At 38.9% G+C, this 12,520-nt stretch overlaps 1 protein-coding gene across 2 annotated transcripts in view; it reads right to left on the bottom strand.

Annotated features, from left to right (window-relative positions):
- The window catches only part of FAF1 (Fas associated factor 1), a 172,055-nt gene that overhangs the window by 41,841 nt on the left and 117,694 nt on the right, over positions 1-12,520 (bottom strand). For both annotated transcript variants that reach the window (XM_074876081.1, XM_074876082.1), the window contains exon 13: positions 4,753-4,907. In XM_074876081.1, the coding sequence (XP_074732182.1) occupies positions 4,753-4,907 (155 nt within the window). The remainder of the gene's footprint in view (positions 1-4,752; positions 4,908-12,520) is intronic.

The raw sequence follows: 12,520 nt of genomic DNA, 5'->3' as shown, positions 1-12,520 counted from the left end.
ATTGTTCGTTAGGACAATCGCTGCTGGCAGAATGCAAACCTTGAGTTAAACCATGCTGCAAATTGATCTTGACATTCTGTTAAGACCGCCACTAAAATCAAAAGCAAAGGAGAAAAGGAGAAAATGAGCGGGTGGGATGTAATCATGAAACAGAAGGGTTCCCTCCTCACCTTCTTTCCTCTTCCTCCTCAAAACAAACCATACATAAAATGACGAACTCGCCTAGTGTTTGAGAACCTTTATTTTTAAAACATTAATTAGACTTTTGACCTGTTTTTATTGAGTGGCACTGTATTGCTATTAAAGTAAATTAAATAAAATATTGCAAAATACAATAGAGAAGGTTTTCACACTGTTCTGTGAAACCTGTTAAGGATTTAGTGCCTAAAGAACACATCCAACAGTTTTGCAAGCAACATGCACAAAATCTACGGTCACTCCTGAAGAGGCAGTGAGAAATTAACTCACCAAGTCCAGCTCTCACAGACCCCACACCTGCAATATATTTGCTGAAGGATCAAATAGGATTGGGGAGCTGGAGTAATATGGTCAACTGGTCTTCATCCAGGCATGCATCATTCAGTAGGTTAGTATTAAGGGTCAGCAACTGTGAATATGGCTAATTACTTGATGACGGAAATTGCAGGTGAAGACAACCTGCTGCTGAGAAGCGCCTTAGTCCATTAACTCTTTCCTAAGCTTAAGCAAAGTGAAAAACTATCATTTGAACATTAAAACTAACAAGTACCTGTCATCAGAGCTGAGAAAAGTTGGGAACACCTTGAAATACAGCGCCCAAGGGCAATGATGTCAAAAGCCAAAAAGCTGCTACAGACATTCGAGTCACTGTTTGATGGTTTTGGCATGGCTTTGCATGGCAAACACTAGTACATTGGAAATCTGTTAATATTATGCATAATCTATGTTTGTAAATGCTGTGTGTACAAACATAAGGGTATGTGTACATGTGTAGGTATATATGTATGTATAGATATTCACTATATATCAGTCCTGGATATAAATGTATTACATTAGTGTATATTAATGAATTAACAAAAACAGTTAGGCATGTGCTTGCATACATATATATACACCTCCCATAAACATGCACATAATTATATTAGAATAATGGTATTTATTCAACTCTTTGAAGTCAGAACGTGCCAGAACTATAGCTGCTCATGTCTGGTTCTTCTGCTTATCTATCCCATAACCTCTTTGGAAACCTGAGGAATTGTTTAGCCCATGCGATGGCCAGATGCAGCTGGTGAGCTGCTGCAGCCACGTGCTTGGACCAGAAGGTAGGGCCAGAATTGTCAACACCACTGCTGTCAAATACCACTGCTACTGCCCTGACACCTCCCATGAACTTATTTCTGCTGTTTGAAGTGGCATGGTAGATCTCCATAGCAAGCAATGGAAAGGAAATGGTGATTTTTAAGCTCATGATTCACCCTAAATTGAGTGGAATATAACAAAAAATTAAAAGATATACCTGTATCTTTGTGGCTTTTGCCCTCCTTTAACCATGCACAACAAATTACAAGAATATTCCAAACAGCTGCTCACTAAAGTCTAAACTATAGGTGATAAAGCTTTCACATAGATCCCTTACAGTATTATAGAAACACCACATTATTTTCCTAAATGGAAGCTAATTATTTTATTCTATTATTTTGTGCCTTTTATTATGATTTTTTTATTCTAGTAATGAAAAGATTCATAATTTGCAGCACTTACCCAAAGTAATTGCTCCCTTTCCTGCTAACCTTATATCAGAGGCAATTAAAAGCAGTGGAAGCCAAAACAATCCATCCTCTTAACTGTATTAACTAGAGTTCTCCTTCAGTTTGACAAAGTAACAGTCCCGGGTGGCTGTAGTTCAAAATTTTTAAAAGTCTGACTCCCAAAGTCATAATGCTTATGTTCTTGCACTACTGCTGACAGTTACCCTGGCACTTGCACACAGCATTTTACTTCTAGTCCTACCTACAGAACTCTTCACTCTGTTGCAATGGGTGTTGAAGAACAAGACTGCGAGATTCCAGCTGAAGAGTGCTAGTGTACAGTAATGAAGGATTCAAAGCGCATCCCATCCCTACATCAGTGTCAGACGAGAATATATTAAAAATCAGGAAAAATGACAAGATTTTGGAGCTGGTTTTGTTCTACGGTGTTCAGGATGGTTCATTAATGAGAAAAATGGAAACTACTACTAAGACTGCTTTTGGAACAGAATGACATCCATAGATGCCAGAAAGAGGACAGACAGTAAAGAGCAAGAAAAAAATCATAATATTCAAGATTTTTTGGCTTGTACAAGGAAAGTATTTATATCAGTTTGAATTTATTCATACTATGCTACAGTACTAAAAACCTGTCTTCTACTACTGACATTGAGGTGTCCCTATTGATTGCCGTAAATAAAGTGGGACTGATTCCTCTGCCTTCTCACCCCGACTTTTCCACTAATGCAATTGTGACGGCACAAATAAGTTGCTCTTGGGCTACATCAGCACGCAAAAAGCAGTTCCTTTTGTTGTTGCCGTTGTCTTCTCACCATTCAAATAAAAAGCTACGTGCTACAGTATTCACAGGGATACAGAACAGAACAGGCTCCAAGACCACTGTCATTGTGTCACATAACGAAGGGTAGTAATTAAACAGAGGTACTGAGTATTTATTTATGGGAATGCCCACAGTGCACTGGCACTTTCCAAAGGGAGAAGGAAGCATCATGCCCCCTCTGAAGAAATCACAGTCTAAGGAGCAGGATGTGACACTAAACACAACCGAGAAATTATTCTAATTCAAGCCAGCGTGCCTTGTTTACCCCTCACTATTTTTTGACCTCACTGTTAATATGACAGTTTCTTTGTTGTTGTTAATAGAAAGCAAAAAATGAAGGCTTAAAAACCCTATCGTACTGCACAATCGGTGACTAGGTTCATTGAGAATAGCTATAAAGCCTTAAACAAGCCCTTTATTTTGTGTTTTAAGAAGTGTCATAAGGAGTTAATAGGACACAGCTGTACAGGCTCTTTCTAATAAGCAGCTTCTGTCGCTTTGGTCACCACAGGTGTCTCTGTAACCTGCAAACTCTTATTACTAGTGTATCAAAGTTGTGCTACTTAATAGATTTCTTTAGTAAAACACAACAAAGCAATTACATGGCTGTTGATCGTCAGTCATAAAAAACCCCTCAAACACAGTTTTTCAAAAGAAACTACACTGCAATTTTTTGTCATTGTAAAATAAAAGAAACTAGAGAATTAAATAGAAAAGCAAACAATAGAACAGCAGGTAGTCAACTGAACTTAGCCACTACAGATGGTTTAGAAATAGTGTTTCCTTCTACACCAACTTGTGGGATAAAAGAAAAGGAGGAGGTTCCTTACTGCCCATGAATGGCAATACCAAAAGACTTAAGCAACTTTCCAGTCTATGTATTTGGTCCCATAAAAGAACCTAGATGTTTCTTTTTGCTCTCGCTCTCTTTTCTTTTTTAAAAAACTTTTTATCTGGTTTTGCAACTGCTTTTTTCCATAATCTTTGACTCTTCTCTAGAATAGCTTAAACTAGAAACATAGCTGCTGATTCGTCCAATGACAAAATGCAGGAGGTCAAGTGAGGAATTCCTGTGAAACACAAGTGTTATTTAAAAAGTGTATTAGAGAAAGAGATTGCTGTTCTCCATGTCCACTTTCAGTAAAGAAATATTAACTATAATTTACATATTTAAGAAAAGAAACACTTGAATGCTCTCTTCTAGCAAGTCACAAAAGAAAGAAACATAAACATGTACTTTTAATTGTTCAATAATCAATCTAATTGTGTGAAAAAGTGGCAACCTTATCCAGCCCAAATGACTGTTGCATCTTTTGTTAAATGTTAGAATAACACTCTTAGAGTAATATACACAAGCCATTATCCTGGCAAGACGTCATCTTCCGTGTAAATAAAGGTGATGAAATAAGGCCCATGTTAGAAAACCAAACAAGTCTGATTTCTAAATAAAATAAGTATAAACACAGAAACATTATTTTCAATAGATTATGATCAACTGATAAATAACTAAAGAAGAGAGGGGTCTTGATACAAAGGTAAGAAAATTTGTTGGTGACACACAGAAGATGTAGAAGGAAGTGGAATCTACAGTTCTTTAATTTCTTTACTCATCAGCAAGATGATAGCCCCTCTAAGACATAGGATAGCTTTTAATATTAAAACTTATCAAAATATCTGAACATTACCAAAGAAACGTTCTGTAAGAAAAATGTAGTTCAAAAAGGTTCATATGAATTGCAAGCTTTTAATTTTTTGCACAATCTGTTTTTAATATTAATCACATGAATGTTATTTTTTGGTAAGATTTTCACTAAAAGTAGTTATTATCCCAGACAGTTCTAATACAGTTACATGTACATACATACAATTAATTATGGCACTGCAATGCAAAACTGTGAAGACACGTTCCTAGAACTATGTTTGCAAAATAAACTCAGAAAAAAAGAGAGGAAGTAATTTCTTCATCTACTTTTTCCTTCACAGGAATAAGAAGTCACTTTGTAATGAAAACAAGGACGGTCCAATTCTCAGTGAATGTCAGCCAGCACAGCTTCATTGATCAGCTAAGAACGAACATGAAGTTGTTAGTTGAAATAAAGATCGAGCAAGAAAAGATTTGATACACAGAGATAAGGGTCTTCCTTGACAGAAAAGCTGCCCTACTCACAGTCCAAAGAGTCTTACCTTGCTCTGTTTGCTTCTTTTGTCATGTCCCATGCCCAGGTTATGAAATTCTGACTCAGATAGGAAACAATAGATTCAGCACAAAGCATTTGTGAGCAGAAGACGTTGGTTAGTACACTTTCATCATGGTGGAGGTAGATAGCAAGAAGCTTTCTCTGAAAAGACATGAGAAAAAAATCTGTGAAAACTTGCTCAGGCTATTTAGTAATTTAAAATTACTGCTGCAGATTTCTGTGTTAGTACACCCTATGGTGTTTATTGAGAGTGCTGAGTATCTCAACATGCACACACAGGGGAAAAAAACCCAGTAGATTTCAAGTCAAATGGTCTATCCCTCCAAATCTGTAAGTCTTCTCAATGTTTCCTAATATTTTATACATGATTACACATGCTTAGAACATGAAAATAACAACATTTGAATGAAAACCAAAAACCTTATTAACAGACTTAGCTTAAGAAATGAGTGAACTTTTTTGGCTTGCTGCCCAATAAAAATAACATTTGGAACAATTCCCCGAGCAAGGAACACACCTCTTGATACAACAATACCTATGATATAAAACAATTATGAACAACCAGAAAAAATGACAGCATATTGTTATTAACCCATCTGTAGCCAAATAAAGAGGAAAATGAGTAAGTAACAATACAGCTGCCTACAGTCCCAAAGCTTGTGACGCTACATGCTGGATGTTTTGGCAGCTCTCCATCCAGCCGTATGATGTGGGGAGGCCCACAACACATCAGACTCTCACCTACTTCGTAAGTTGATGTGTAGCTGGTCAAAAAGGCCACATGTCAGCCCAGCTGGCTACATCTTTAGTAGAGCTGAGGAGTAAAGTAGCCGCCCCAGCACTGCGAACGTGTGAGACACCACAGAAGGGGTATGGGAGACATGGATCAAAACCCACATTGAGTTTGTGAGTGCTGATATATCTCATCATAGTTACCATGTTAGTGAAGGCTAGATGTTGAGGATGGTGTTTGTGGCCTCTTGAAACAAAATATCCAATGCCGTGTTCTTCTGAAACCCTATCCAGTAATATTTGAGCTTCACTGACAGCAGCATAGAGCTGTGTTGTGTCCCCATGACAATCTCAGACCACCTTTTGGAAAGTGAGTCTATGTGTACATAAATACAGAAAGCAGACTGAGAAAAATACAGGGAAACTATGAGCTCGTTAAGGACCACGATCCTCTATCTGGTATTCAATGAATTATAAATACCATTCAGAAAATTACAACTTTCCTTTCCCCCATACACATATATATCATTTACTTTATTTTAAAATCCTACTTAAACATAACTCTTGAGACAATATGGTAAATGCTATTTTCAGACTTTTATTTAAAGACATTTCAAATCTCTTCATCAGAAGTAACACTGAACGTTAGGTATTGATGTGCATTGATATAGCAAGACATGGGATGCAATTGTGAGACAAGCTGTCTTTGTAAAAAACCTGTACAGCTATCACCTCATATACTGGCTTTGGATAAAACTTAATGACTGTTTATAAAAAGAAGAATACTTTTGAACATTAGACTTTGGGAAAGGGATTAGTAATGTGCATTAATGTTTGTCTAATTTAATTTAAATGTTCTTCAGAACCACGTACACATGTGCCAGGAAGGACCATTAATAAGCCCAACATGCAGAGATCCATATAAGTGCAGCCAACAATGTTGACTGAAACTAAACTTGAAAATCCAGGGCATTGATGCACAATATCAAGCAATAAAACAGCATTTCTGTGGTGATATTTAATTTAAAAAGAAGAAAGAGGCAGGGGAAGATCAGGCACTGTCTGTTTTTGAGGATCAGCCATTCTGCATTTCAAAGCGTCGATCCCTGCAATATCCAGGTTACTGTGCTAGAATCTCGACTATTATATAGCAGTTGTAAGAGAGGGAGGGCAAAGATGTGTTTACTCAGTGATTAGGGCCTTAGAATAAGCCTCTAGCTCCTAGAGAGACAGCTCACCACTTATTCATTTGGACCAATTCACAAAGCCTAGAAAGATTAAACATCCATGCTGAGAAGACAAGCGAATGCAGACGGTGAAAAAGAAATAAAAATTCTTTAAAAACTCTGAGATGACTTCATTATTTTTTCCACAAGGAAACTTTAGGAAAGTGTTTAGTTAGAGAAAAACCCACATTGACCTCTCTCTAAACCCTTAATCTTTCCTTTGTGGTGGCACTGCTTTGTGGTAAGCGGATGGCTTTGCTCTCCTCTTTTCACTGGGAGCAGATAGAAAAAAAAGGCTCTTGAGAAACACTTTTACTTCCAAAGAAACAACCCCATGAAACTGTTAAATATGAGTTTCCATACAACAGAATGTTTCAAAATATGTACAGTTTTAGGCTTAAAGATTTAGGGACAAATTTTAGTAAACAGAACAGGCACATACACAATAGATGTTTACACTAAGCTACTTTACAAGTGAATGTAATTTTTGTTGCAGAAAGAAGTCTCACCATGCAAAGACTAAAATCCATCACATATAAAAGACTGTACTTGTGTCTGATAATTCATCCAAAATGTTAAGGTCAGGCATAAGCATACTGCTAGGTCAAATGAAGAGGCAGCAGGAGGAACTGAAGTATTGAAACATCATTTTGAAAAATCTTAGTGGGAGTCAGAGATATTTTCTCCCTGGAAAAATGCATTATTGCAAAAGGCTCACAGTTTGTTGGAGTTTGTTGTTGTTGCTGCTGCTGTGTGTTTTTTGTTGTTTTGTTTTTATTTTACTAGCCCATGGTAGTATATATATTTCTAAGCAGGTTTTTGTTGGGTTTATTTCAAGCCTTTGAAAAAACAGAGTAAATTCTAGGATTCTGTGATGACTAATACAGGGAATTTTTTAGTCAGCACTAATAAAATAGACTTACTAAACTGCTGAACAGTCTTGACTTCCATAAAAGAAGCCTACTAATGGAGTGCGAGTTTGTTCTGTGTCGGAGTTCTCAAAAATATGATCACTTGGGTTATATACAGAGCATAAAATTTTAACCAAGAAAAAAATCCAATGACAAAGAAGTTTTACTAGTCGTTATGAAGGTATGGGATACTGAAAAGATTCTAAGTACTGAATAGCTGATGGACTTCCAAAGGGCTTAGGACTTCAGGAACTTAAGCCATCAAAAGATGTATTTTTCAGGGTATGTGGATGTTGAAGACCAGGCAGTCATACACTGGAATTTTCAGAAGGTACCTGGATTTACAAACATACTAAGGAGTGCAAGTCTCACCAATGTCAATAACACTTATGGTCCTAAAAGCTTGAACTCTAAGCTCCAGGTTTCATTTTATTTCAGAGGAAAACAGGCTATGAGAAAGAGGTGCTAACTGTTTTCAGCATCTTGGCTAACTACCTTAAAAAATCCAGACCTTGAGCATTTTTTTCTGCAACCTCTGTTGCATTGAAACTGCTTGAGACTCAGTTAGCTGTGCCTCTGCTCCCTTGCCTCACACACACCACTATGGATTTGCAGTGAAGCGCTGCAACCCTCTCCTGCCTGACCTGATCTGCTGATGGAACACGCCTGGCACACGGCACCCCGGAAGGAAACGCGGGCTGTAGATGGACACTGCAGTGCAGCAGGGCAGCCCCCGAGAGGCACAGTCCTCCCAGCTGTAGCCTTCCATCGTGAAACCTCTCTGCCACATCATCCAAAGTATAGCAGCCTCCTGCCACATGAACTGATGCACCTGACCAAGAGATCTAACGTGCACGTACACTCCCACACAAGACAAACACATTGAAGACCTGTCCTACATACCAAAACAGCTATGCCATCCACTTGGACATTTCTGCATTTTGAACTTCAGAAAAGTTAATGCACTTGTACAGAATTAGAAGAAATGAAGAAGCTGTCACTGAGGCAGAAACAAACACAGATCTTCATGAGGTTGAGAGACTAAATTGATAATCATTGGGTAAAGGGATATCCAAGCTTCTCAGCCAGTTCTCTCAGCCAGTCATAATGTGAATAACTTCGATGCCTCAGAAGAATATGAACTTGAATGAGAATAGCAATACAGTCAGAAGGGTCAGCAAACCACAGACCTGAATAGTTATTTTTGAATCTCAGGTTTACAAATTCAAGTAATGACTGAGACAAAAATATTCATGATCTAACATCTAGTAGAAGCATGAACGTTCTTTCAAGCTGGTAGGCTAATGAATCGAGATCTTAATTTTTCCTCTAGGTTTTTTGTAGTGAGAGCTAATTCAAATGAACAATGGGACACATTTACACATCTTTAAGCCTTTGAAGTGCACAATGTGATCCACATGTCTAAGGTGATCTTGCAATCATATGATCAGCCTTCTTGGACACAGCTATCTATCATGCACAATCTTTTTTTCCCTAAGCAGAATGCAAACCTTTTCCATCACCAAGGCAAAACACCTTTGAATTTACTCCACTTTGGAAAAGGATCAAAGCAGGAATAGGGCAGATGGAGATACATAGGAAGCCTTGTCCGTGTATTACACATAACAGAACAAAACCTGTTGAAGATAAGCATTATTAAATTTCCCTGCACCAGTCAAAGGAAAAGAGACAGACACCAAAGACAGAGAGACAAGGGGCACTAACCCGCCTCTAGCCTTGTAGAAGAGGATCTGAACTAAACTGTACCCCGCAAGTTCCTAACGTGGGAGTGAGATGATCCCCATAATCTTCTGATCTGGTCTTTTGCATTATACATGGCATAAGACATCCCTAAACTAATTCCTAATTTAATCTTTCAGTAATTCTATCTTTCAGTAAAACACCTAGTCTCAGAAATCCGTCAGTGACAGAGAATCCATACAAACCACTGTAAGCTGTTCAAACGGCTAACCACTCTCCCAAGTAAAGGTGTGTTTTATTTCAAGCTTGATTTACTCTACTTTCACCTTCCAACTATTTGATCCTATTATACTGTTGTATCTCTATTTCAATCAATTGAACTTGTAGTGATACCTTACATAATGCAAAGAATATATAGTAATTAAAACCAAACTCAAATACAATCTATAAATCATGGGCTTTGAAAATGGAGGAAATGTAGAGTATGGCAGACAATTTAAAAAAACTTCCATTATTTAATAAAAAGTACAGAGGATGCTGAAGAGAGACCCATACCCAGGACTAACCTTTCAGATATGAAAGATGAAGCTACTCTTCAGATATGAAGAATAAAGGGTGTGTAGGCACACAGTGAGACTACTAAGCTGGTACGTTGCAGCAAACATCTCTAAACAATAATTATCCACAAGTACAGAATTTAAGAACGAAAGGACAGAACTGCTAACACACACATCAGGCAAGACTGGAAAGAAAACGTAGGTGACTAACATGGGACTTCACTGGAATTTATGTACTGACATCTACTATAGTGTGGCTGCTTTACTATTCCCGAAAACCTATAGTTATACTTCTATACCTGTCCCCTACAGTTTCAATCAGACCATGTAGATCAGTGTTCAGGTTATTTATGTTTAACTGGAATCCATAAAGTAGTAATTTCTCCATCTAGGACCCTCAGACAGCTCAACTGCAGATGCATTTTCAAAGTACACCTAGGATACACAATATGATCAAACCCCTTATAAAATGTAGGAGTATCAAATCTGACTTGATTTGAAACATGCCTGGAGTCAAAGTAAAAGGTGATGGTGAAGCTGTGCTCCTTGACATCACTCCACAGTATTTAGGGAATAAATGGGAGAAAAAAACATGACAAAGACTAAAACAAAAAGCTGTCCTGCAATTGGAATTCAGCACCTCTCTCTACACAAGGTGGCATATAAAAGACAGATTTCAAATTTCTCCTCTGAAACAAGAAGACTGGAGATCACTCAATGCTGCTTCTGTAATGTGCTGTAACAGAAATCAGAATAATTGTGAATCTTTTTTCTGCATTAAGTTCAGCATGAACTTAATTAGCTGAAATAATAACGAGGGACAGTTTTCTGAGTTACACAGATAAAAATGATACTGCAGAAGGCCCTGTATGAAGGAATATTCTGCTACCACTGGGGGAGGAAGCTTTTATTTGAACATGCCAAATCATGGAAAAAGAACACTTTCTTCTAGGTATTCAGAAGATGAAGTACCCATGTGAGAGGGATGGTCTGCCACTAAATTGAACCTAAAAGACACAATTCAAGGAGAAGAAAAACATGGTTCATTTTCAGTATGCAGGAATATATATTGAGGTGACAATACCAATCTGTGCTAAGAGAGATGTTTCACATATTTATTAAAAGGCAGTGGACAAAAAGGTTGAGAGAGGAGCAGGAGGTGACCCAACAGAGGTATATAAAGATAAGAGCTCCTGAAAAGGTAAAGCAGACGTCTATGTTTTCTCATAATAAAAGAGTAGCAACCACCTATAAAAATGAAAAAGGCAAACAAGTTCCAGTAAAATAAAATAGTTTCGTATTATTCAAGTAAAGAACTTGGTGACATTCAATATAGCGATTAAGATCTTGTATGAATAACACAGGTAATTCACAGATTCAGAACGCAGGGAATCCACAAACTGCTTTCAGTCACAAAGAAACCTTCCCCAAACATCTTGTTCAAAACTGTCCATTATAAGATTGCTTCCATGGCATCTGGTTTAGGTATTTCTAAGATAGCGTAGGTACTTGAGCAAGAGTAAGATTGTTCTTCATGAAGTATTATAACAGAGAAATGCTTCTTTCCAATTTGCACAATAAGTAGAGGAAGAGGTGGTGATTGATGACAGCCAACATGGCTTCACTAAGGGCAAATCGCACCTGATGAATTTGGTGGCCTTCTACAATGGGGTTATAGCATTGGTGGATAAGGGAAGAGCAACTGACATCATCTACCTGGACTTCTGCAAAGCATTTGACAGTGTCCTGCACGACATCCTTGTCTCTAAATCAGAGAAACGTGTGTTTGATGGATGGACCACTCGGTGGATAAGGAATTGGCTGGATGGTCACACTCAAAGAGTTGTGGTCAATGGCTCCATGTCCAAGTGGAGAGAAATGATGAGTGTCATCCTCAGGGGTTGGTGTTGGGCCAGAGCTGTTTAACATCTTTGTTGGTGACATGGACAGTGGGATCGAGTGCACCCTCAGCAAGTTCACCGACAACACCGAGCTGTGTGGTGCGGTCGACACGCTGGAGGGAAGGGATGGCATCCAGAGGGACCTGGACAGGCTGGAGAGGTGGGCCTGTGCGAACCTCATGAAGTTCAACAAGGCCAAGTGCAAGGTCCTGCCCATGGATCAGGGCAATCCCAAGCACAAATACAGGCTGGGTGATGAGCAGATTGAGAGCAGCCCTGCGGAGAAGGACTTGAGGGTATTAGTGGATGGAAAACTAATTATGACCCAGCAATGTGCGCTCACAGCCCAGAAAGCCAACCGTGTCCTGGGCTGCATCAAGAGAAGTGTGGCCAGCAGGTCGAGGGAGGGGATTCTCCCCCTCTACTCCACTCTCATGAGATCCCCCCTGCAGTGCTGTGTCCAGCTGTGGGGCACCAACATCAGAAGGACACAGACCTGCTCAAGCAGGTCCAGAGGAGGCCACGAAGATGATCAGGGGCTGGAGCAGCTCCCCTGTGAGGAGAGGCTGAGAGAGTTGGGGGTGTTCAGCTGGAGAAGAGAAGGCTCCAGGGAGACCTTAGAGCAGCCTCACAGTACTTAAAGGGGCTACAAGAAACCTGGAGAGGGACTCTTTATCAGGGCGTGTAGCGATAGGATGAGGGGTGACAGTTTTAAACTGAAAGAGG

The sequence above is a fragment of the Strix uralensis genome, chromosome 8 (assembly GCF_047716275.1).
Source record: "Strix uralensis isolate ZFMK-TIS-50842 chromosome 8, bStrUra1, whole genome shotgun sequence".
In the NCBI taxonomy this organism is placed as follows: domain Eukaryota; kingdom Metazoa; phylum Chordata; class Aves; order Strigiformes; family Strigidae; genus Strix; species Strix uralensis.
The sequence above is the reverse complement of the archived record's forward strand: the minus strand, read 5'-3'. Positions and strand labels throughout refer to the sequence as shown.